This window comes from Carettochelys insculpta, chromosome 18 (assembly GCF_033958435.1).
Source record: "Carettochelys insculpta isolate YL-2023 chromosome 18, ASM3395843v1, whole genome shotgun sequence".
Classification (NCBI taxonomy): domain Eukaryota; kingdom Metazoa; phylum Chordata; order Testudines; family Carettochelyidae; genus Carettochelys; species Carettochelys insculpta.
The window spans coordinates 12,612,886-12,639,730 of record NC_134154.1 but is presented as its reverse complement, the minus strand read 5'-3'; the positions used below and the strand labels follow the sequence as shown (position 1 = coordinate 12,639,730).

General features: G+C 45.8%; 1 protein-coding gene across 12 annotated transcripts in view; it reads left to right on the top strand.

Moving 5' to 3' along the window:
- The window catches only part of ARVCF (ARVCF delta catenin family member), a 529,785-nt gene that overhangs the window by 416,445 nt on the left and 86,495 nt on the right, over window positions 1-26,845 (top strand). For all 12 annotated transcript variants that reach the window (XM_075012627.1, XM_075012629.1, XM_075012624.1 and 9 more), the window contains one exon: window positions 26,349-26,466. In XM_075012627.1, the coding sequence (XP_074868728.1) occupies window positions 26,349-26,466 (118 nt within the window). The remainder of the gene's footprint in view (window positions 1-26,348; window positions 26,467-26,845) is intronic.

Genomic DNA, 26,845 nt, shown 5'->3' with positions numbered 1-26,845 from the left:
TGCAACCAGGAGGCATCGAAGGGGAGGCAGGATGAACCACACATAGAGCGAAGGCTTGGGAGAAAGGAGAGGTGACTCTTTTCAGGCTGTGGGGTTTCCCCTTCTGTTTTATGTGGGTAATTACACACCACTTCTCAAAAGTGCTGTGGGTAAAAGGACTATATAAGTAGAAAGTATTACAATGGTTTTTGGAAATCTTTTGGCATCTATAACAGCTTGTTGCCATTCTTTGAATCTATCATCAACATAAGATGGTTAATGCTATCAATAAATTGTGTTGTTTTAGCTGGCTTATGCTGCAGCCATCTGTTTGACTGACAGCCATATTAAAGCCCCCTTGCCTGCTCTTCTGTGGATGCAGCAGTTGGTCATAGAAATTCAATTTTTGGTGAAGGGAGCTAATTACAAACTGTGAAGAATACTTACTGTTTGCAAAAAAAAAAAAAACAAAAAAAACCCACATGATCAGATTTGTACTTGGGAGGTTATTTCTCTTGATCGTTTGCCAAGCCCACCTCATCTTCTCTGCAGGTGATTCTGAAGGGATTGCTGCACTGCTATCTGAATGAAGAAGCTGAGAAATGAGCAATTATTTTGACTGAGTTCTTGGAAGTAATTAAGATCTCTTGGACTCAGCAGTGCCAGTACACAGCATGCATATTACACGTGCACAGCTGCTTTCATTGCAGTGTTCCCTTTTTTTCCCCCGAAATGTTAATGAAATTTGCCAGCGAGTGTGGGTGGGTTTGCATCAAACTCCTTACTTCACTATTGAGTTGCTGCTATGCTAGCCTCTGCTTTTGCAGGGGTATTTCCTGATGTTATCTTGTACTGGTTTGCAGATGGGGAAGCTGGGGGACAGTGCTAATATGACCAGGTCATAGGCACTAACTCTCTGGGTGCTCTGAGGCTGTAGCATCTATGGGGAAGAATTAGTGGAGGCTCAGCACCCACTGGCAACCAAGCTCAGTGTTCTGCCCACAGCACCTCCTGCCTGCCTCAAAACAGTTCAGGATGCTCTGGGAGGGAGGGGAAGGACCAGGAATGCAGTGCCCTTGAGGGAGGAGGTGGAACAGGTTCTAGGGGGAAGATGTATAATGTGTGGGACAAAGGCAGGGTGGGGGTGTGGCTTTGGTGGAAATGATGGCTCGAAGGCGGGGCTGGAAATGGAGGGGAGGGAGGTTGTGAAACCTCAGTTAGAGGGCAAGCTGGCATCTATGGTGCTGATATTGTGAACATGTGCAGGATACTCTGGCTGAAGAGCAGCGTTCAGAGATAGTATCTCAGCTGAGATCCAAATGGTCACTGTGATCTCAGTGCTGGATCTGCTTTTATTTAGGGTACCTACTTCTTTTAACATTGTGAAGTTTAAAGAACACACACAAACCAAGGTAAGTTGCTTATGATTTAGTGCTAGACCTCCCATTTGCCAAGCTGGCAGAAACACTTAAGTAGAGCCTGATGTTGATGATAGCCATGATGGCTGGAAGGAAGCATATTCCGCAGGTGCTAAGAAACATGGGTTATAATTAGTGACTAGAGACCAGTAATAAATATAATGTCCCTTTCTGTCCAAAAGCCTAAATAAAGAATCCACTTGATATTTGTTTCACCCAAGTTCTCTCTTCTCTGCCCTAAGTCACATAATTCCTGGACAGCCAATAACCAGATGAAACACTACTCTGAGCTACCAGAGAATACACATGATCTTGAAATGCCAAGTAGGGACCAGAGGATGACAAAGCTTCCTTCCCACACTAGGGTTGATTTTGGAAATATTATTGTTTTGGTGGTTGCTTTTGCATTGCTGGGGCAAGTTCCTATTGTTTGTGTATCAATATTAGACTGAAATATGAAAAGCAGCTTCCATCCATCACCCTAGTTCTAGCCACTCCACCTTCACTGTGTATGCAATCTAATGGTTACCAACTGCAAATTATGAGCAGGAAAACATGAGATTTCATTCTGTTAGTGCAAAAGGTAACAGTTACAACACTGTCACCAGGAACTGGGGTTGCTGTATGTTGTCTGTTTCATCAGGAATCTGGCAATCATTCATGAATTTGTGGAGATGATCCTTATGTTCTCTTCTGTTTTTTTAATCATTGTCCTTGTTGAAGGAACAATGAATTGGCCATTTTCATTGCCAATATCAGATTCCTGAGACTGGGAAGATCATCTGACAGCTCAGAATAGCCATAAGTCTTTTCAAACTAATTAGAATGTTGCACAAGATTTGACAGTTCCTTATCCTAGTGGCCATGCACAGAGAGAAGGGGGAGTGTTGAAAATCAGGGAAAATGTTATATGCTTTAACCTTTTTCCAGGAGTGTGTTTGCTGGTCTCTTGACCTAGAGAGGCTGTATCTCAGTTTTAAGGAATTTGGTTGCTATGTAGGATCAGGCTTTGGAATGTTGTTCCCATTTTGTCAGTGTATATTTGGAAAACTCAAGGTAATCCCATAAATAGTTGGATCCAAGTTCCAAAGATCTGAGCAATACGTCTTACTGAGAAAGTTCTATCCTGGGCCCTATCTATAGTATAAAAATGCTGTTTGTGTATGAGTGTTTTCAGCTTTCTAAAAAACATTCCAGGTGATCTGAACTGTATAACACCAAAATATAATCACCAGCCTATTGCATGCCTCCCTCTGAGCTTGATTTCCTCACCAGCCAGCAAATCACTGATCTGTCCTGTCCTTTTCTTACCTGCCATAAATTGTTTAGCAACCCTTCCAAAAAAGAAAAGTTGTTCTACTGAATTATTCTGATGTGTGGGACTAGGAAGGAAGAAGGGACCTTGCCAACAGAATCCATAATAAACACAGGTGATTCTCTTACTTCATTTGCTGTGCAAATTTGATGTCCTTAAACAGCTCTATTCTTCTTAGGTGTGTGGAAAAAGAGATCTTTCAATTTCTCTCCCCCTCTCATTCAATTCCTGCCTGCATTTCCAGCCCAGAAACATTTGCTTTTAAGCTATACTGTACTCCAGTTTAAATAATGCGGTGACTAGATGTACCTTTAAAAGGCCATTTAGCAATCCTTCGTTCAGCTTTGACTAAGACATTAGGGCTCATTAGTGAATGGGTGCACTTAATGGGATCACTCAGGGAGAGAGATGGAATTCAGGTTAGCCTGCTGCACACATTAACTCAGTGCCGGAGACCTTCAGTATTTCTCCATGTTCTTGCTCAGTTGTTTCTATTTGGCTCATTCAGATAGTACACTGTTTGCTCGTGGTCAGGAGTAGCAGTGTGAGACCTTTCGTTCAGGAACTGCTGTTCCAGTCAGACTTTTTCATTTCCTATACAGTTCTATATCACGACTCTGAGTCCTGGAGAAGCATCAAAGCTTGTAACTGCTTAAAATTAATTCTGTGATTAATTACCATCCCCCTCCTTTAAATGACCATTCATTGTCTTTTGCACCTTGAAGATTTTTTCCAGTTTTCAAGGGGAAGGAAAGTAAAATTTAGATCCTAAATTATGGATTTTATAATGTGGATCGTGTGCTAAACTGACTTGCTGTCAACAAATAATTGGTTTGCTTACCTAGTAAACAGATGAGAAGCGTTACTTTTCCAGGTTGCCATCCGCAGCTTTTCCTATCAATTTCCCTATTACACAGGGACCCCTGCTCACATGTAGGGCTTACTCCTGGCCATGGAAGTACAAGTTTGTAAAGAGAGACTCAGCCTACTTGATTTACACCAATAAATGAATGCTGTACAAAACAGTCTTGCACAGAATGGCTGTTCAGGAAGGAAAGCACTTATCTGGGCTCTGGATGATCCAGGTTCAGTGACTGCTCCGCCACAAACATCTTATCTGACTCGGGGCAAATCATGGAGGCTATGTCTAGCTGAAAGTAATTTATGCAGTTTGTACAATGCAAATCAAGATCCCTTATTTCAAATTGGGTGCCCTTCAGACTGCACTGAGGTTCAAATAAGGGTCTGTTTTGAATGCTCTGTGACCCGCCCCCATGACAAGGGGTAGCAGAACTGGAATACTGTGCTTGAAATAGCCACGCTATTTTGAGCATGGAGAAAATCCACAGCATTGCTATGTTGGGATACATTTGTATCCGGAAATAGAAACCTTAGTCTAGACGTAGGTGTAGTGTGTCTGTCTCATTTCCAGTTTGTAAAATCAGGAAAAATAGAGAAGTACTAGCTCACATTAAAGATTATGGGGCACTTCAATGCTATGATGATGGTGGCTGAAGCATCCAGTTTAGGCCAATGTCAATAGCCCCATTCTTTGAAATCAAAATACACAAGAAACTGTGTGGGTGTGTGTGTGTAAAAGTAATACTCAAATCTTTGTACACTATTCCAGGTGGTTTGGGGAAAAGGGACTCATTGATACACTAAACTCTCAAAATTTGCAACTTCAGGTTGCGCTTAACTTACATTAATGCGCATTTAAGCACAACTCAAAGCCACTTTTCAGCTGTCTGCCCACCAGGCTCCCCTAGATGGGGGAAACCAGGGCAGACCTCCACTGCCACTGGGCAAAGCCAGGGAGAAGTGGAGCATGGCTCTGAGTGGCGGGGAACCAGGAAGCAGGTATCAATCCTGGTTCCCTGCTCCCTGCCACTCTGGGAGCCAGGAAACTGACCACCCCACCAGGGCTGGTTAGTTTCCTAGATCCCACCAGAGGAGGGGAGATGGGAACCAGACCACTGATTGGTTCCCAGCTCCCCCACCCCCTGCTTGCAGGACCCAGGAAACTGACATAAGAAACTAGTGGGGTGGTCAGTTTCCTGGGTCCCGCTAGCAGCAGGGCGATAAGAACCAAGTGGCAGCCTAGTTCCCAGCTCCCCTGCACTGGTGGGATCCAGGAAACTGACTTATGTGCTGGTCAGTTGGCCAGGTCTCACAAGCAGCAGGAAGAGACAAACCAGTCTGCTGCCTGGTTCTCACTCCCCACCACTCTGGGATCCAGGAAACTGATGGGTTGGTCAGTTTTTCTGCTCTTGCAAGCCCAGAGGAGCTGGGAACCAGAAGGCAACCTGGTTCCCATCTCCCCTGACTTGTGTAAAACTTGAGTTACATGGGGGGTGCAAGGAATACAACTCTGGCTCAACTTAGGGGTCTACTGTACCTTATAAGTCACTGTATTATGGACATGTTATTCCAGATGTATTTAATGGTAGTTTAACTGTCTTCTTTCAGAAGCCAGAACATATTCTAGCACATGAAGATTGCCCAGCAGAATGAATTCATTACTGTTTCGAGCATGGAGTGTGACAGCAGCAGCAATACAGAGTACAATCTGTTAACCCAATACCATTCCTTTAACTTGTTGTTTTCTCCTCCTTCGGCTATGGGAAATGTATTGGTAGCTACTAAGCTCTGTGGGGCTTCCGTAGGAGGTAGTGGGTCTAGCATGACACTTCACAAGGTGGACCTGTAGAAAAGCTCTGTTCAGAGATCACTAGTTACCAAGTCATGGTGGCACCAGTGAATAAGAAAAATTTATTTCTTTTCCCTCTCCACCTGTGTGAAAGGAAAGCCCTGATAAATTGCCCTGTTGGAAGAGTAACAGGGACTATTCCCACTAATTTGAGAAGTTTGGCCTATGCATGTGTAATGGAGAGCTGGGATTGAGTGCTCTACTTAAGGTTGGTTCCTGTATGGGCATGCTAATGTGTAGCCATTTTGGAAAGTAAGCTATAGTGAGAATTTTTCTGGGGTCTGAAACCTCTTTAAGGACTTTTGTGGCTGCAGACACTATAATGGCCAAGTATTTAGGGGGAAAAAAAAAGCCCCCTGATTATTTTAGTTACATGGTGAACATGTAAAATCCCAACAATAAACTCATATCTAAATAGCAAATTATGTGATTTTGAAATGTTGGTTAGCTCCCCTTTTTAATGCAATGCATTGTGGGATATAATACCATATCTGTGTTTTGATTGTGTTGCTAATAGTCTTGGTTTTGAAAAGGAAGTTTGTGGCATTTCTGCAGTGAAGAGCAATCTCCATTTTAAGAAAAAAAACCCTGAAATTAAATATTAAATATTAAAATTGGGATAATTAAAATAGGTTTGGGAGTGAAATTGAGGAAGACAGTGGTACAAACCATGCACATGTATAGTGTGAGGAAATAGAATATGTAAAAAGTTTGTGACCATCCTGCAGTACACATGGCTCATTACAGATAATTGTGTGTACCCTGTTCTTAAAATAGGGGTTATAAAAAGTATGATTTGACATTATTATGGAATTTTGTGTTCACGTGCATTGTACTCTTGAATTACTGAATTTTTACCAAAGTTGGGGGGGAAAAATGGCTCTCTTTGCTATTTTGGTTGCTGACCTTTGTCTTGTACTTTTGTGTCCCACTGTATAGCTTGGCTTTTTCTGCCTGTTGAAGGTATGTTTTCACCAGCGGCCAGATCTATAATGTGGCTAGCCTAAGTAATTGTTATGTTACCTTACTCTGTGAGGTGAGGAGGAGGGAAGGATTCTTCCAGGAATACATCATTTCCCATGTACAAGCCTACATGCACACTCCTCTCCAGCATTGCTTCACAGGGCTTCTCTCTCTAATCAACGAAAACTGGGAGCTGCTCTCTTGATTTGGACAGTAGAGGCTGAACCCCTCTAATCTGGAACTCTCGTGTGACAGACTCCATAATTCAGCATGATTTTAGTTAGCCAGGCAACCACTTTCCCATAATGTTTGTTTACAGCCACCTGTTCTGGCTCTGTGTTCTGTGCTGTTACTTAGTTGTAATTCACTCCTGAATGTCTTCTAAGAGCCCAGTAAGCAGTGGAAATGTTGGTCAAGTACTAGACAATATTGACCTCCTCTGGTTCAGCAAATTCTCTTGTCCAGCACCGGTCAGGTCCCAAGGATGCTGGACAAGAGGGGTTCAACCTGTAACATGTTTGCCAGCTAAGGGGAATGGTATTAAAATGTTGCAGGCAGATGCAAGCTTCCCATACTTCCACTCCTGGAAGTGGGGGACCATGCTCAGTCATCCAGATGACCCCATTCTGTTACCTTTTCCAGAGCCTGACATCTGTGAATGTTGAGTTCAAAGGAAGGAGGGAAAATAAGATTTGTCAAAATGCACCAATTATAGCCTCTTTGCCTGTTAATAATGATTAATGTGTGGCTTTTTCTCCAAAGAAAAGTGGAATTTGTTTTCCAATTAAATAACTGTCGGGCTTTGCCTTCCAATCCTGCAAGCATGGTAATAAATACATAATAACCGTAGCATTATATTTCTCCTATCCACCCTCCCACCTATGTGAGGTAGCGTTGAACACAAACTGACAGAAGTGGAAAAGCAACAAAGCGTGAATCTTGGGCTGGGGAGAGCTGGCTGTGTGTGTTGCTTCTAAATAGCTGCATCTGCTAAAGGAGAGGGCATGGGAGGTGAGGCACTGGGAGATCAGTACCTACTGTCAAGCTGCTGCTGGCCACCGTCAGGGAACATTGATTCATTTGTCTGTTGAAGCATGGCAGGACAGAGGTGGTTTTCAGATGCAGGCTTTCTTAAAATGACAGCGAATTAATAACTAGTTGTAAGTGGTAACAGAGAGCCGTGCTCGTCTATAAAGTGCTACTGGACTGCTTTTTTGTTTTGATAGTATAAAGACTAACAAAATAGCCTTGCTATGATCTCAAGAAGTGGGTCTGTCCCATGAAAGCTCATCACCTAGTAAACTATTTTGTTAGTCTTTAAAGTGCTACTGGTCTGCAGTTTTGTGTTAATCGTAAGTGGTGTATATTTTATACAGAGAAACATCATTCCATAACTGCTCTCCGAGGGCCAAGAAAGGGTCCAAGATGCCCCTTGACCCTGTAACGTGATGGTCTTTTTGTTGGTCTTTCTCCATTTATCACCCCCATTCCTCAACTCCAGTCTGACCACCTATTTCAGCTGGTATCCTTTTAGCCCAGGAAGATTGAACAAGGCCTCTTTCAAAGCATATCAGTGCGGTCACACACAGGAACTGTAGCTGAGTGGCCCAAAGTGCTGCTGAATTACTGTTCACCTTCACCATCTATAGAGACCACTGTTAAAATTTCATCATTGTCACAGTCAACAGCATGTGTGGGGCATTGGGCTAGTTGCCTGACCCTGTGTTTCAGTCAGTGTACTAGAAAATGAAGTTTAAAAATGTGTATTAGATTTTTGCTGATAAACAGGTACATTTTGAGCTTAACTATCCTCAGGGAAATAACCTCAAAAAGTGAGGAAAATTGAATTGATGACATTAAAACAACTTTTCTCTTTAGGGTCAGCAAACACTGAACAAACTGGAAAGAGGGTAAGGTTTATCTGAAGAGCGCATACTCAAACAGGCTGCTAAAGAAGCTTAATAAAGAGGAGAAAACTAAGTCAGTTTCTTAATTACGTTACTGATACTGTCATAGCATATGGTTGTCTTGGGGCTTGTATGAACAGCTGAGTGTTTAATTCCTGCTAGGAGGAGCTGTTAGAGTTCTGCCTGACGGTTCCTGATGTTTAGCTTGCAATTTAAATAAATAATGCATAGATTTTAGTAGCAGAGACTTAACCTAGTTACACACAACCTTAATGCTTTACAACCAATTTGAAGGTATAAATAAAAGTTTTATATTTGCTTATTGCCTTCTGTCATTTCCTTAGGAAGGAATATGAGTCCCTTACCTCTTGGTTCTAAGTGAAGGCAATTAGAAAATGTGTGTCCCTATGGTTTGATGAAACGTGAGTTCACAACAAAACTAGTAATGCCAGTACCTTTTGAATGGGGCTGCGGTAGGAAGTGGGCATAGCTTATGCTCTGTACACCTAATGGATGCAGAGTCTGGCTGTTTTCACACAGAGTAATTCAGAGGGTCTTTTCACATTGTAACAACTGCAGGCAGTAGGGCAAGCAGAGTCTTAGCTTTCTCTCAGAGCAAAAAATTGGAATGATTCTGAAGCTAAGCAGCAGCCAGCCTTTCCAATATTCTCTTGCAGCATGTTTTGGAGCAGCTCATTGTTAGAAGAACAAAACAAGGCTCCCACAAATAGGTCACATTAAGGGTAACTAGCAAATACTTTATGAAAAAAACGCTATGTGTATTTTTATGTGCTGCATGCCCCAAATAGCAAAGGGCAAACATCACAGCTGCAGTTGAACTTTGTCCAGCTGTGCTGGAAGAGCATGAGATAATGGATATGATTTAAATTAGGACACAACATAATTATCTTGAGTATGTGGGAGTATCCAGCAAATAAATTGTACAGTGCCGGTTGTCATAATTTCCAGAATTCTTTTTATATGTGTGGGGGGGCTGCTGTCTCACAAGTTGGGTGTCATTTATGAGCTAACTCGTTTGCCCCCTCCCACCAGGCACCCAACCCACTTTTCCTGGGATCTGGGCAGGAAGTTTTCCCTCACTGCCAGATTGGCTGAGGCAAAGGGCGACTAGCAAAATTCTCACATGTGGTCATGATGAAACCTAGTACTTCGACTTCTGCCATGGTTGGGAAGGTGGGTCCTGCCAGGCTAGTCAAATTGAAAGAGGGCTTTACAGAAACTACATAGGGCATATAAATATCTCACTTTCTTCTGGTTAGCTCAGGGAGAGCCCTTCCTCACCACACAGAGGCTGTACAGCTTCCTGCTCCTCCCTTGCTGTGAACTGGAAAGGGGGCCTTAAAGGGGCAATCGCCTCTCTCTTTCCGGCCTGCTGGAGGTAGACCACATCAGATGCGTTACTGAGGTAAATACTGCTTCTCTTTTCTTTTTATCCAGCTGGTTACTTGACCCACTATATATGGTGTCACTGTTAAACAAAGACACCGGCTGTTCCCTTCTTGGTTACCCCTGGGACCTGCATAAATCGGAGAGAGTCAGGAAGGCAATGGTGGGCTTTCTTGGTTGTCTCTGCACTATCCCAGTTTCACTAGAGCAGAGATTAAACTCCCTGTTAGAGAGCTTGGCTGTCTGGCAGCTGTTTGCCAATATTTGACCGATTTTTGAAAACAGCTTAGCTTTTGAATAGATAAAAGGGCCTGTGCCACGTTGAGCAGCCATTGCTGCAGAAGCTCTATTCTGTTGTCCTGATTGTTTCTCCATGCTGGATTCCCAGCTTTCCCCCGCAGAGAGACCTCCTGATCCCATCCTTGGGCTTTGTCCTTCTCTCTGGTTTCTTACTGTCATCTGACCTCCAGCGTTAAGATCCAGATCTGACTGCCCTTCGGCTACTGTTGCAGAGCCTTCTTTAATGCCAGTGATCTCTGTACAGCCAAACAATTCCCATTAGCTTCCTTCTGTTACATGTCATCTCTTGGTGACTGACTTTGTCCCTCTCACCCCTTCCTAGGTCCTTTTTCACATTGCAGGCTACTTTCCATTTTATTCAAGTTACTAGGATCCATGTTCCCTGAATTTCAAAGTCAGGTTGCTTGGGTTCAGTGGAATTCATCACATCTTTACTCAAAATAGAACCTTGGGCTTCCAGACTTCTTGGTCAGCTCTCCATGTTAGCAAATGATACTACTTTTCTGCAAGATGGCTGACACCACAGTTGTTTTTGCTGAAAGAGATTGTATAGTCTAACATCCTGGTTACTTTCTCCAGATCTGAGGTCTGTGAGGCTCAAATGCATGTGTGTTCCACCAACAGAAGCTGAGTCAATAAAAACTGCATTCTGTACCTGGTGTTACTGTGAATTGTAAGTTTCTGTGATCCTTTTGTCCATACTTTGGGGGCATTGCTGCTCTTCCAAGTATCATGACGGCTTTTATTTGTGTTGAAAGAGTACAAATTAAGTGCTATGTATTTAATAGATTGAAAAAATTTTCCTGTTGACAATGATTTGTGAAGCTCAGATAGCAGAGGCTGCATACCTGTCTCAGAGAGGTAAAGTCAGTCAACTCAGTTATTGTGGACCTTGATATTACATTGAGAGTATGTCTACACTTACCGGATTGAAAGGGTGATCTCCTGGAGTTCAATTGTGTGCCTCTGATAGAGGCATAAAATCGATCTCTCTGGGTCTGCAGTCGACCCCCTATTCTCTTGATTTTGCAAGGAATAAGGGAGGTTGATGGGAGAAATGCTTCTATCAGACTCTCTCATTGAGGACAGACCTTACAATCAACTGCAAATACATCGATTCTAGCTACGCAATTACCATTGCTAGAACTGCATACCTACACTTCTAGCTACGGCAATTGCATAGCTAGAATCAACATATTTGCAGTTGACTGTAAGGTCTAGTGTAGACCAAGTCTGAGACTTACATATTAGAGCGGTGTTTCTTAAACGTTTTGAGATCATGGAATACAAAACAATAATATATTTGTGCAGAACACCTATGAAATTTTCTTCAAAAAAAAAAAAAGAATTGGACCAAAAAACAAAACAACAAAAAAAAAAAAAAGCCCTAACAAACAGCAACATATACAGCAAAACCAAAATGAAGTAATTTAATCAGACATCATAGCAATGAAGACACAACATTGTATTTGGTTTTAATAACAGAAAATATATACCATTAGTGTATGATATCAAAAAAAGTGTCGGATACTTGCAGCACATCTACGAGTTCTTAATGGAACACCAGTGTTCAGCAGAACATAGTTTAAGAAACGCTGATGTAGAGGCTGATGTGATAGTTACTAAAGCCACAGCTAATAAAAGCTGGATTCTTCATGTTTACTCTTCTTTTTCATAGTCTTTTATACCAGCAGACCAGATTCCTAGTGTGATGAATTGCTATGCTGGGAGGTATTTACTTTTATTTAATATTTACTCGGAGTTCCTTCATTCTGTTTTTCTAGGGAAAGCGAGTATTTAAACAACCATACAAATCCTCCTTTATTCTTCCTGCCTACAGATCATTGAGTAATACTTTTGAGATGGGAGAGAGAATATTTAGGTCACCTTCTCCTTTAGCTGAAAGACGGGAAGAGGGATGTCAAATCCAGATGTAAGATTCTGCACACTACTGTTTCTGTGCCTGACAGCTTTTACATGAAATCAGTCATGCACTTACACTAATTCTAGCAGAATCATTCATTATGGTGCATTCCTGGTTATGTTTGTCCTAACTGCATCTTTAGTTAATATTAATACTGGCCTTCATATGTTCCACTATGGCTTAAAGATGCCATCAGTGTTTGTTGAGGCTCTCTATTATTTATACTACTGTAGCCCTCTGTTGGAAAGGTCCGAAGAGCAGGGATTGACAAGAAGCCAGAGTTCCTTGTGCCAGGAAAGAGACTGTTCAGCATTTCTTCATAGAACTCTGAAGATGAAAATTCCTTTCTGATCAAAGAGTTAAGGAGATTCATAGCTTAAGGCCAGAAAGGACCATCAGCTCATGTAGTCTGAGCTCCTGTAGGGCATAAGCTATAGGATTTCTGCCAGTTACAGTTTATATTGAGCCCAACAAGACTCCTCACCAGATTTTTAATAACTGGAATCTTTTTCCTAAATATTTTCTTAGTTTTTAAAATCCATTTTCATTCTGGGGAAAAGTTGCTGCATTAACAGCCCTGGAGCCAGACATCCAGAATGCTAGAAGGGAGAATGGAGCAAGTCAGACATGTAGCAGCTGGATTCTCTTCACCAATTAATCACACTGGCACACAGAATAAGCTGAGGCATCCTCCCCCAGTTCCCATCCATTTAGACAGGCAGGCAGATTATTTCATCCATAACATCATGTTCCCCTTCATGAATGTTTGAAAACTTAAATTGGCCTCTAACTTGAACAACAGAAAACCATCCCAGACTTTACTGAGACCGCTGGGCCCAAATACTATGAGCTAGAGCCTCAGCTTGTGTGTATCAAATTAACTCAAATTATCCAAGGTGATAGACAAACACTGGCCCAATGTTTTATCCCATTTTCCCTCTCATTCCCCCTGAACACAGACTTCATTTCTCCTTTGGTTAGTTGTATAAAGGTGTGTTTGTGTATGAGATGTATTGACAATGATCAGCAAAAAAGCATAACTCTGTACCTGAGATCTGCGTTTGCCATATGTTGCCTCTGTGCCTGTTGCATGCAGTTCAGAAATTTCTGGATCTGTGGTCAGTAAACCCTGGTGACGCTTCCTCCTCTTTCTCTGGAATATCACACTGTCCAAGCAGTCTACAAATGCTCATTTATATCTACTGGATGCTGTGGAGCAGCGGTGTCAAATAGGAATTCAAAGATCGCCGCACGTGCGGTTGTCATCCTTCCATATTTTCCCCAGGGTCTACCTGCGTGCACACTCTAAATAAATGCCCTGCCAGGCCCCCTAAGCCCCCTGTTCTAAATCAATGCCAGCTACTCACCAGACCCACATACCAAAAATGTATACTTGAATGATGTGCGTGTTGCCTGTCAATAGGCACCCAGGAGAGATTCAGATGCCACCCAACTGATTAGCTCAGCACCTACAGTTAGCAGCATGTGTTTTTTATTGATGGTTCTCATCCCTACGTCCCTTGGCAAACATCATAAAATGTATTCTGCCCATGGATGGAAAAAAATTAGGGGGAAGCCTTGGTGTTGCATGTGATAGAGGACAAGATATGAAGTAATGATCCCATGGCCATTTCTAGTGATTCTCCTCCCCTTTATAAGGTGAGAGATGCAGTAAAAATCAAGGTGTGGGGAAGAGATGCACTTCAATATGGTGATATGGGTGTGGAATAACATAATTCAGTTGAGTTTCTGGAGTCTTAAAGTACACTAACAATCTGAGCCCTTGACGCACAGTTCTGTCAAAGGCATAAGCAAGGTTGCAAGCCCCTCGGAGAAGATACTGATGCAACATATAGAAGTGTGAGAGGCGGCGTCCTCCAGTACCTACCTGTGAGAGGATAGAGAATTATTATGAGCTTAAATATTGCTCCTTAAGCTTCTGCCATGGTCTGAGAGAGACAGTCAATTCTTTGCCTATGTTCAAACATCTCCCGAAGACACACTTCCTATGACAGTTACAGGTTGTTAGCTGACTGATGATGACAAGGTTGAGGACCACTGGGTGGTTAGTTCTCTGTACACAAGGGTGCAGAGGTAGGGTAAATACCTGTGAGGGAATAAGGACAGGAGGAAAAAGGGGAGGTAGAACTGGTGAGAGTAGAAGAGAAGCCAAGAAGAACTCTCTCTAGGGAGTAGTGATGAAGGCCATCCTACATGGAGGAGACTGCTCCACATGGTTGTGGGTAGGGGCCACAAAGGTGGCATTTCCTCAATTTTCAAGCCTCCATGCCCCCAGTCTTGGGGTCATTTGAGGAGTATTTCAGACCCAGGGCAAATTAAGTCAAGTGGGCTTCTCTACCTTTGTAAAGGCCCCTGTGAGCTGTTATACCAGGGTGGGCAAATTTTTTGGCCTAAAGGCCTCAACTCAGTAGGGAAATTATATTGCAGGCCATAAAAGTAGGGGTGAGGCAGGTGATTAGGGGTCAGACAGGAGTACAGGGTGCAAGAAGGGGCTCGGGGCAGGGGTTCGGGGCTTGGGGTTGAGGTGCGGGGTGTTAGTTGGGATGTAGGCTCTGGTTGGATGCAGCTTATCTCAGGCAGCTGGTGAAGACTGTCTGTGGAGCCCTTTGTGACATCTTCCCCCCCACCCACTCCTTGCTGACCAGGGGCTGCAGGGGATGTGCCAGCTGCTTCTGGGAGTGGCACAGGCTAATAGCAGGCAGAGAATCTACCTTTGCCCCCCGTGTCCCTGGACTGGTAATCCTAAAGGCAGATTAAAAGCCTTAACTGGCTGGATGTGGCTCATGGACTGTAGTTTTGCCCATCCCTGTCTGGTATTGAAATTGCCAGAGGAAAACAACATCTTTCAGCCAAAACCATCCCATCCCCGTGCTGGGTAGCCAGTTCTGTGTGGCAAAGCACTGTCGTCTAAGCATTCCCTATAAAAGGGGAATACTACTCCCCCAGCTGCTCCGCTTTTTGTTTGCATTGCCAGAATGGCACAAAAGGCACTTAGCCCACATCCAACCCTTATACTAAGTGGATTTAACCTACCTATGATGCTGTTGGTGCGTTGTCCCTTGGGGAGCCCGGCATGTTTGCTGTGAGCTGGAATAAAGCACCGTTTCGTGCCTACAATTTATTGTCCTGGCTCGCTAACTGCCACAATGAGCAGAAATCTAGTGACCCAGCTGGACACAGTCCCAAACACCAGGTACTCTCAAAAGCAGGTGTAGTTCCATGAGTTGTTTATAAAGAGGGGATATGTCCTCTCATAGTGTTACCAAAGGGAAGGTGGATAATAACTAGTGGTAGCAACCTTGCCATGTGCTAGTAATGGAATTAAAACCTTGACATCTAGTGTTGTGTATGTTCTTTACAGCATCACTAATCTGCTGACCTGATTCTTTTTGTTTACATTTATCCTAGGATTTGAGAGAGACAAGGGGTGAGGTATCAGGTAATACCTTGTATTGGACCAGCTTCTGATGGGATGAGGGGCAAACCTTTGAGCTACACTCACAGTCGTTCACTGCTATGGCATTTAAAGGGACCCCGAGCTGCTGCCTCTGCTACTATGGCAGTGGTAGCAGCTGACTCAGTGGGCCCTTTGAAAGGCCAGCCCCAGGGGCAACTGCCGTCTTTGCCCCTCCCCTTCCACTGTCAGTGGATCTGTATTTACCTCACCCAACTTGTCCTTCTTTTTATTTTAGTTCCTTACACCATAATGTATGCTTGTGACACATGAGAATTTACTTTTAATGCACGTGCAGCTTAGATTTCAATCCTTTAACTCCTTAATCCAAGGTGCATAAAGGGCTTCTAACATTCACAAATTGAGATTTTCTTTATTGGTGCATTTGCAAGCTATGTCTATGCATGTGCACATTAATGTTAATCCTAAAAATAAAAATGTTTAGGAAAATACAAAATCCCTAATGTTGCTGTAAGGTAAATCTGCAAATGCATGAAATGAGCATTATTGTAAGTGTGGTTTCATAAATGACCCATTTAAAATTCTCTTCTGTATGGATGATAAGGTGAGGGAGGGAAGACATTCTGTCTGTGGAATAATCTGATCATCTCTTCATTACAGTTTTGTCAGTTTTCCTTAAATTTAAAAAGAAGAGAGATTAAAATATATAATAGGGGAATTGAAGTAGGACATGCAACTCCAGGTGGTCCATTCTCATTGTACATTTGTCACCCTTCAGCTTAACACCTAATGTTACATTTTAATGTACATGAAGGTGGAGCATCTATCACTGTCATTTTTAAAACTGCTGTTCAGTTACCAAGAGAGAACTTAAATCCTAATTTCAGTTTCACAAAGTTAGAACTCTCAGCAGGCTTTTGATACTACTTGATGAGTACAAGAGGAGAAAAAATGCCATACAGAATTCAACTTTCCACACATCCAGTGAAAACTCATCCTTGGCATTCACTTCTGCTGCCCCTTTATTGGCTGTTCTGAGCGGAGATGTGTATTATGGTTTGAGAATATGATTTTATTTATCATTACATTTTTCTTACATTCTAACTATTAAGAGTTAATATGCTATAACATGAAACTTATAATTCAGTGTGTGTTTGTTTGTATTTTGAAAGGTCTCTAAGCAAATGTTTCCTTTTAGTTATCTAATTAACATCTCAACATGCCCATAAAGATGTGGGTAACGATTAATTTGTTAATTTAATTGAACAATATTGGTAGTACTTGAAATGAAATTGGCTGTGCGGGTCAAATGGAAAAGGGCAGTGATTCCAGAACTTGGGCTTTTGAGAGTTGGCATTTTTCGTACAGGATTCTGAAATTCAAAGATTCTGAAGTTGACACATGGCCCATGTTTCTTTTCATATTCATTAGTAACTGTCCATCTTTGACAATCACATGGAAGGAGGCTTCTAAAGAATGCACTCAAGCATGGTGCAGGAGCATTTTCATTCCCTTGAGTGTGAATGGAAGTAGGGAAGCTAAATTTTTCTGAAGTGCTTGCAAAATTGGATTGTAATGTGAAGTTGGCTGGGAGAAGCAGTTAGTTCTTCCAGTGTATGACACAGAAAAGAGAGCGACATTGTCTCAAGGTGCATTGTTAGTTCAAGTTAACGTAGTTGAAGTGCTCCAGTCCAGCTAAACTAGATCAAACGAGTAGCCACTGGACAAAGGGTGACTTGAGCCAGGCTCAAGTTCCTGCCTGTGCGCTGTCACAATACCAATCTGAGCAGAGGTGCTTGCTTTCTGGGGGAGCATGTCCTTGGGTTCTTTTCACTCCATTATTTCTAGCTCCTCCTTTCAATCTCTGTGGTGTAGTTTAGGTGAATGTTTTGTCAGCTGTGGGCGCACAGAAGTAGTGGTTGCCCAGCAATTAATTAGAGCTCACCATTCCCTTTTGTGGTGTTTATCTGCACTCTGGTGAGAAGCCACGATTCTTCTTCGAGTGTCCCCGTGGGTGCTCCACAATAGGTGTCGGGCTTGCCCGGCGCCGCAGATCGGATCTTCCAAGCAGTTTCTGCCGGACCACGCATGCGCTGGCGCGCACCGCTCCCTTGCGCACTCCTGGCCATGTGCGCGATCCGGTCCCCGCCAGTTCCTCTTAACCGCCGTCGGCTGCAGACGGAATCCGAACTAGGCTAAGGCCAAGTAACGTATTCAATGACTTCAACTGTTTTTCTTTAAAGTTTTTTCAAGTACTTAGGCTACTGCAAGTTAGCCGGTTGTTATTTTTGCAAAAAAAAAAAGCAACGAACAAACTACAAGTGGGACAGCTTCAATCCAGTCCCAGAAACAAGCGCCGGAGGCCAGAAGCATAGGGCCATCAGCCCTCCTGCTGCGGCAGGCCATCGGAAGGGGAAAACAGCACAGAGAAGGTGCTAAGTACCCGTTTAACAACTGAAAGACTCACCAACAATGTCCTTTTCAGGATTTAAAAAATGTGAGTCCTGCTGAGAGGCGATGCCAGCGTCCGATGGGCACAGTCTATGCATAAGGTGCCTTGGGGAGTCCCATGTTGCACAGAAATGCTCCTGTGCTAAATTAACAGCCAGAGCAAGGAGAGACAGGGAGATGTGGCTTAAAATGCTGCTTTTTGATAAGGCCCTCCAGCCAGACGTGCCGGAGCGGCCGCAGCAGGAGGGACCCTCCGGGGCCCATAAAAGGAAAGCTGCCTCCCTCACCCCATCAGCGCAAAAACGGAGGAAAGCCTCCCCAGCCCGATCCCTGCCGGCAGCAACAGTGAGCGGGACGGGAGGAGCGAGCAGCCCCCAGCCGCAGCAACAGCTGATCGGCGGCGGCACGGAGAGCCACGTGGAAGCGGCTCAGCCTCCGATAATCAGCCAGCCGCCCCACACTGCAGGCAGGGCGGCGGCTAAACAAGCGCCGATACCGGCGGCACCGCAGGCAGCGGCACCGACCCCCGGGGAACCGGTGGTGCAGAGCGCGCAGGCATGCAGCCTGCAGGCGCCGAAGGACACCGCACGTGCGGCACCTCCCTCGAGCGGGCTGAGCACGGTGCAGACGGGGCCGGGATCCCCTGTGCGTCAGGGGGCGGAGTTACCTCCTCCAGGGAGGGGGAAGGCTGCACACAAGAGGAGGCATTCCAGCCCCTTTCCGGACAGGGCTGTGGAGTTGCTTTCTCACAGCCCTCCGCTTCTGTTGCAGACTCCAACCAGAAGGCAGGGGTCCCCCCTAGCCTACCCGGAGCCCCCTTCTCCATTTTTGCAACCAGCCTCACCCTGGCTGGGACCACCTTCACCCTTCCTGGGGTTTGAACCGCTGGACTATTATGCAAAATCGCTCTCTCCAGTGTCTCGACGATCTCCCTCCCCCAGAGGCAGAGGGTATGCACCAAGGGAGTGGTCTAGGTCACCTTCCCAAGAACAGTGCCTATACTGCCATGGTCGCCCCTACCACGCGGGGCATAGACACCATCGGCAATCTACTAGGGAAAGATCCCCACAGACGATCTCGTACCCCCGAGGGCAATTGCGACCGGGGACAGAGACTCAAGCATCTCAGGGGGGACTGGTTATGGAACCCCGAGATTTTCCCTCGCAAACCTCTAGTGAGAGGGTGTACCATCACCAGCAGGAACCGGAAGGGTCCAGAGAGACGTACCCCAGCGGTTCCTCGCTCTCCTCCCCGGACGAGGCTACGGCCCCGGGGGACGTCCATCCTCCGGACGATCTCAAACAGTTTTAAGAGCTGTTTAAGAGGGTGGCCTTCACGCAAGGCATCCAGACAGCAGAGGTGCAAGAGAAACACCATAAGCTCCTCAAAAACCTGAGACCTCCGGCCTCTTCCAGAGTAGCAATACCGCTTGATGAAGCAATCTTAGAGTCCGCCACTACGATGTGGCAGACCCCTGCGACTATTCCGCCTGTCCAAAAGAGAGCGGATAAGAAATACTTCGTGCCGGCGAAGGGCATGGAGTTCCTGTTCAGCCACCCACAGCCAAATTCCTTGGTGGTGGAGTCGTCACAACAAAGATCAAAGACATCTCAATTCAGGACAGGGGGAACAGACAAAGATGCCAAGAAGCTAGAGCTGTTCGGCAGAAAGGTCTACTCCTCCTCCACTTTAACGTTGCGAATGGCAAATTACGCAGTGCACTTAGCGAACCATAATTTCGACAACTATTCCAGGTTAACCTCCCTCATGGACTCGCTTCCAGAGGACAAAAAGCCGGTACTCAAGGCCATAGTGCAAGAAGGCTACGCGGCCTCAAGGACGGGAGTTCAGATTGCCCTGGACGTTGCGGACACAGCAGCACGTTCCACAGCAACGGCAGTGGTGATGCGAAGGGACTCCTGGCTCCAGACTTCGGGTATACCGAGGGATCTGCAGGCGAAGATAGTTGACCTTCCCTTTGACTCGCAGAAGCTGTTTGCTGAATCAACGGACTCGGTCCTTCATTCCAGTAAAGATTCAAGAGCCACACTCAGGACCCTGGGGATTTACACCCCTCCATGCAGAAAGAAAAAGTACTACCCTCAACAAAGACGGTACCAGTACCAGCAACAGCGCCCCCAGTACCACAGGGGTTACGAGCAAGGGCGACGTTCACAACAGAGCCGTGCGTCCTCGGGGCGGGGCCAAAGGCCGCAAGTTTGACATACAGATCCAGGGCTGTGCCATCACTACCATCGCACAAGGTCATCCAAAGCGACTATTCCACCATCGCCTCCGACCATTCTATGACCAGTGGCAAAGGATCACCACAGACAAATGGGTGCTGGAGATCATAGCCACGGGGTACGCCATCCCCTTCCAGTCGCTCCCACCGTCACGACCTCCACCCAAGCCCCACCTCCAGGAGGCCTCCCATGTAGCGAGGCTCAGGCAGGAGGTGGACCATCTCGTGCTCATAGGGGCAGTGGAAAGAGTGCCGGAGCAACTGCAAGGGAAAGGGTTCTACTCCAGGTACTTCCTCACGGAGAAAAAGACAGGAGGCTGGAGGCCCATCTTAGATCTTCGCGGCCTCAACCGGTACCTGCGCAAGCAACGTTTTCGGATGACCACAATCGCCTCCATCCTTACATCACTGGACGATGGAGACTGGTTCGCAGCCCTCGATTTACAAGACGCGTACTTCCACATAACTATCCATCCGGCTCACCGGCGATTCCTCCGGTTCATGGTAGGCAACGAACACTTCCAATACAAGGTCCTACCATTTGGCCTCTCCTCGGCCCCCAGAGTCTTCACCAAGACCTTGGCAGTGGTGTCAGCCTACCTGCACAGACAGGGGGTATTTATTTTCCCGTATTTGGACGACTGCCTGCTCAAAGGGGCCTCAAAGGGGGAGGGTCTGCGCATGATACGCGTCACAGCAAACACGTTCTCTTCACTCGGCCTGGTTATCAATCTGGCAAAATCAAAAATAGACCCCACACAGGACATAGAGTTCATAGGGGCTTGCATAAACTCGGTTACAGCGAGAGTATATCTACCAGAGACTCGCTTTCGGGCCATCGGTTCCCTCGTGCAGGTCATCACCTTCAGCCCTACGGTGCCAGTCTTGACGTGCTTGCAGCTGCTGGGCCACATGGCAGCAGCGACGTTCGTAGTACAGAACGCCAGGTTACACATGCGCAGCATGCAGCACTGGCTGGCGAGTGTATACAAACCGGCAGTACACACCGTTCACAGGGTGGTGTCGCCCACAGCCGGGGTGCGCAAATCCCTACCATGGTGGGTAAACCCCAGGAACCTGCTAACAGGGGTACCCTTCCACCAGCTGCAAATATCGGTTTTTCTCACTACAGATGCCTCCCTCATAGGGTGGGGAGCGCACATGGGCGAAGAGGTGACTCAAGGACTGTGGTCACCCACGGAACAGTCACTACACATAAATATACTGGAGCTCAGAGCAGTGTTCAACGCCTGCAGACACTTTCGAGACCATATACAAGGCAAAGTCGTCGGGATAAGTACAGACAATACCTCCATCATGTTTTATATAAACAGGCAAGGAGGAGCTCGATCCCGTGCCTTATGCGTGGAAGCAATCCGCTTATGGAACTGGTGCATCGCCAACAATATAATCTTGAAAGCCTCATACTTGCCAGGTGCGCACAATGTGAAGGCAGACGAGCTGAGCAGGCATTTTGCACTCACACACGAGTGGCAGATCCGTCCCGATCTGCTACGGCCGATTTTCCACGCGTGGGGCTTTCCCCAAATAGACCTGTTTGCCACTCAGCACAACAAGAAGTGCCCACAATTCTGCTCCAGGGCAGGACTGGGATGGGGGTCTCTGGGGGACGCGTTCGCGATCCCGTGGAGGGGCTCCCTGCTTTATGCTTTTCCTCCCACAGTGCTGATCCACAAAGTCTTGCAGAAAGCCAGGAGGGAAAGGGCCCGGATGATCCTGATAGTCCCAACGTGGGATCGACAACAATGGTTCCCCCTACTCCTGCGCATGTCGGACCGTCCACCGATGCCTCTTCCGGTGGTGCCGGATCTGCTCACGCAAGCCCAGGGGTCCATAGTGCACCCGCACCCCCAAAGCCTGCGACTGCAAGCGTGGTTAATCCATGGCTCAGCTCCCTAGAGAGCACATGCACAGTGGAAGTACAGCAAGTCCTAGAAAGTAGCAGGAGGACTTCCACCAGGAAGACCTACAAGCAAAAATGGACTCGCTTCACGGCTTGGTGTTGTACCAAACAGCTGGCCCCCCTTTTGGTGCCTATACCTACAATACTAGAGTATTTACTGGATCTCAAGAGAGGAGGACTCTCGCTATCCTCGTTGAAGGTCCACCTTGCCGCCATCTCAGCGTTCAGACACGAGGAGGAAGGGCACACGGTGTTCGCCCACCCTATGGTTACCAGGTTCCTCAAAGGGTTGGTAAACCTATACCCCCCTCGGAAACCGATTCCACCTTCGTGGAACTTGGACCTGGTGCTTACCACGCTAATGGGACCACCGTTCGAGCCCTTGGCCACGGTTCCCCTCCGCCTCCTTACAATAAAGACGACCTTTCTTCTTGCAATTACGTCAGCTCGTAGGGTGAGCGAGCTCGCGGCAGTCATGGCAACGCCACCCTGCACTGTTTTTTCCAAGGAGGCGGTAACCATACGGCTGCATCCAGCCTTTGTTCCCAAAGTTTCTTCTGAGTTTCACATTAACGAACCTATTGTTCTACCCTTGTTTTATCCAAAGCCTCATAACTCCAACGAAGACGCGCGCCTACACCTCCTGGACGTGAGGAGGGCGCTAGCCTTCTACGTAGACAGGACCAAGTCCTTCCGGAAAACGGATAGACTCCTAGTCTCCCTCCCTCCCAAATTGAAAGGAGAAGGTCTCTCCTCGCAGAGAATCTCAAAGCACACTGTATCCTGCATAGAAATGTGCTACGAGCTCAAAAAGACTCCTTTATCGGCCACTCCCAGGGCTCATTCCACTAGGGCGGTGGCGGCATCAACAGCCTTTTTCAAGGGCGTTGCGTTAAAAGACATTTGCAGAGCGGCGACCTGGTCTTCCTACGACACCTTCGCCAAACATTACGCCCTTCACAGGGTATTCCAAGAGGATACCCGTCTCTCTGCAGCGGTCCTCTCGGGGACAAGCTGCACATAATCCGCTTACCCACCTCCTATCTTGGGTTACTGCTGGGTAGTCACCTATTGTGGAGCACCCACGGGGACACTCGAAGAAGAAAGAGAAGTTACTCACCGTAGTAACGGTGGTTCTTCGAGATGTGTCCCCGTGGGTGCTCCACTACCCGCCCATCCTCCCCGCTTCGGATCTCTGTTAGTGTTTTGCAGGGGCACCCGAGGCGGTTGGTCGAGGAACTGGCGGGGACCGGATCGCGCACATGGCCAGGAGCGTGCGAGGGAGCGGCGCGCGCCGGCGTATGCGTGGTCCGGCAGAAACTGCTTGGAAGATCCGATCTGCGGCGCCGGGCAAGCCCGACACCTATTGTGGAGCACCCACGGGGACACATCTCGAAGAACCACCGTTACTACGGTGAGTAACTTCTCTGTCCGATCCCAAAAGAAGAGCTTTACAAACTGCTGATCTTTGTAGAGCTGTCGTTTTGGGGACACAAGCACCTCATGGAGTACTAGATGCAGCGAAGCAGTCTTTCGACATTGGCTCGTCAACCTGAGAAGATGGGAACAGGCTTTCCAGAGTAGACCATGCACACTTACAGACCTGGTGGGCGAGTAGAAACTCATCGTGCAGCCATTCAGAGTTGTGCAGTGCTCCTGTGCAAACCTGTGGCTCCCAGATGAGGATCATAAGCACCAAGTAAAGGGTCTCATAGAATGACCAGTTGTCAGACCCTGCAGTTCATAGTAACAGGGCAGGGAGGTGACAGAAGCAGACTGAGCCTGGTCCTGTAACCCACTAACCTACTGTTCGTTTGTTTGTTTTTTGTCTATGGCCAAAGGGTGTCAATGGGCCAGTTTACCTTGAATGATCCCTCAGAATATGTGTTAGGGATTTAGGCCATTGGACCCTCTATTTGGCTGTGATGCTCAGAGTATCTTTTCCAGACCTGAGGAGGAATTCTATATAGTTCAAATGCTCATCTCTCTCACCAACAGATCTTGGTCCAAAAGGCTGTTCAGTGGCCACCTTTCCTGGGACACTGTTGTTTTTAAAAGGTTAGACTGCCTCTTTATATGCTTATGTGTCAGTACCTGGTTTGAGAGAGAGCAGTGTCCTAATCTATGCCCCTTGCAGTTGCTTGTCCCACCCCAATCCTGCATTCGCAGGCGTTTGTAAGTTTGTATTAATAATGCCTGCTATGTACACATGCAGCTGTATTCTACGTTAGTCAGTGTCACGTGTTGACAATTTTTTCCCACTCTAGTAATTCATCTTGGATTCCATGTGCATGCCGAGGAGAGGAATGGTGGTTCCAATGTCCAGAAGCAAATGAACAATCAGCATTAACTAAAGCCTGCCTTCCCGATGTGAGATGTGTTTGTGTGAGAAAGGGAAGGGTGGTTCTACCTCCCTTCCTCCAAGGAAGCTGTATACAGTATTTCTTAAAGCCTCGACCTCCGCCAGATGATGCGTCTCTGTAGAGGTCATGGTAGATCCCTTACATCATAACTCCTAACAATAACAGTGATGACTGGAGGCCGCCCCTGGCTGGAGTGGTGCTGTTTCATCTGCCACTTCTTCTCTATATCCTTCCTCTCTGAGTTCCTCTACTACTTTCCCAGAGTCCTGGACAAGGGCAAAGTGGCTGTAGCCACCCGATGGAAAGTGTTGGTGTTGCCTTGTCTTGACTTCTGTGGCTGTTACCAGCTGTAGATCATCCACTGGGACCTCTGCACTAGGTCACTCTTTAGCCTCCACGATGGTACTAGAGCTGTCAAGAAGATAGGACAGGATTTGTGGTGTGGGTGCTAGAGAGCACCCAGCTAAAATGCTTGTCGTACAGGATGCTCGTTGGATTTTATGAGGCTTGGAATTGCAGTCCACTTGTGGCGTTTTCGGGGATTAGATCTCCCAGCTCTGGTAACCAAACCATTGGACCCCTTCCTCAAACAGCTGACATATGTCGTCATGAGCCAGCTGATGTCATATTGGAATTTCTAGTATAGGTCTGGTATGAGCGCCAGGCTAGCTCATCACATGCTGGAAGGGTGGTTCTACCCTGTGTCCCTGGAAACCTTCTGACTGAACATGTAAAACAGAACTACAGGTGCTGTATGTGGAAAGAACTGTGCATAAGGCAGGGTCAGAAAATCAGAATGGTTTAGAGCACCACTTAACTTGAGCCAAAACCACTTTTGTGTTCTGATGGGAGTCATGCTAAGACCAGTGCTTGCTACAACAGTGAAGAAATGGGATAAAAGTCATCCATACATGTTGTGGGTCTGACTCTCCCCCTTAAATAAGGTGCAGGTTCTTCCAGTAGAAGAATGAAGGAGGTATGAGAGGACATCAGCATTGAAGCGCTAGTCAAAGGCAGTAGCAGACAGTGCTCTTCAGACAGTGCCACCTACTGCCTTTGCTTGGTACAGAGTTTCTGCACATTAGTCCCACCTCTTTATTGAAACTACCATGATTAGATGTTGTAACAGAAACATGTCCTGGTTTTGGAAGCCAGCTCTTGTTTGCATGCCTGAGAAACCACCAGCTTGAGTTCCGTAATTGCACAATTTTCAGCTTTGTTGTGTGCTTTTGACTAATGAGAGATCATTTATCGGAAAATGCCTTTTGGGGGGTTTTACAGGTGATCTCTGGCTCCTGTCAGTAGAATTAGGGCTAGTAAAAATGGAAAATGTGCACTATGTATAGATTCTGATTAAATAAACCTTAGCTCTTTGGATTTCAGCTAATCTTAATATCTGTTGTTTCATGAAACTAAAAACGTGATGTACAGGAAGAGACTTGTGTGCTGTATTTTAATTGCCTGTGAATTCCTGGGAAATGTGCTGCTGCTCTGGAGTCTTTGGTTTGGGGATGATGCGTAACTTTGCAAACTCCTTAGGTCAATCATCTGCACATGATCTGTCGCAAAAGAAACACTTCTGTCTTGTAGACCCAAGTAGGTAATGCTGTTTTTGCAGATGAATTTGGTTGAGAAGGGATTGCAGGTTTGGGTTTAAGTGTAATAACTGGAATAAGTATATTGTGAAATGAGGTTTGAGCTGCAGTGGAAACCAGATGAATAAACTGATCAATCTTCCTGTAATCATCTAATCCCATTTTCATCCAGAATTGTTACTTGTCTTGTTTATGGTCCTTGCTTCAGACAGTAGGTGAAGAAGATCTCATGCTTTGTCAGTCTCTCTCTCCAGCTGAACCCTTTCTTGTTACCAGAAATCTCCCAAGGTCAATCCATGTGTTTTGGGTTCTTCAAAAATGTTGAACAAAGGTATGCAGTTTCGGTCTTCACTGTGAAGTTACAATGCCAAATGTTGCTTTTGCATTTGATTTTTTTTTTTTTTTTGTCAGGAATGTAAGTTCGGATGGAGCAGAAGCTCGCAGAAGACTAAGAGAGTGTGATGGCTTAGTGGATGCCCTCCTTCATGCTCTACAATCTGCAATAGGCAAGAAGGATACAGATAACAAGGTGATCTTGTGTATTACTGTTTGAATGAGTGTTTACTCTGAGTTCAGTGAAAGCTGAGTTTTGTTTGCCATGCAAAGTAGGCCTGCATTTGTCTGAGTCTTTCTGGAAGGATAATCTAATAGTTTATCTGTGAAGAGTAGAGAGTATTAGGGTGGGAGGAAGGAACAAATGGAAAGAGAGTGCCACAGTAAATACTTTTCATTGTAGTTACTCTTCATTTATTTTATGTTTGTGCCCTAAGACAGAACTGGTGCCCTATTATGTTAGGCTTTGTATGAAATATAGCTAAGGAGACAGTCCCGCTCTAGAGAACTTTAGTTTTGTTGAGACAGTATTGTATACCTTGTTACAAGACCAAATTCTTTTTTCACACTGCTCT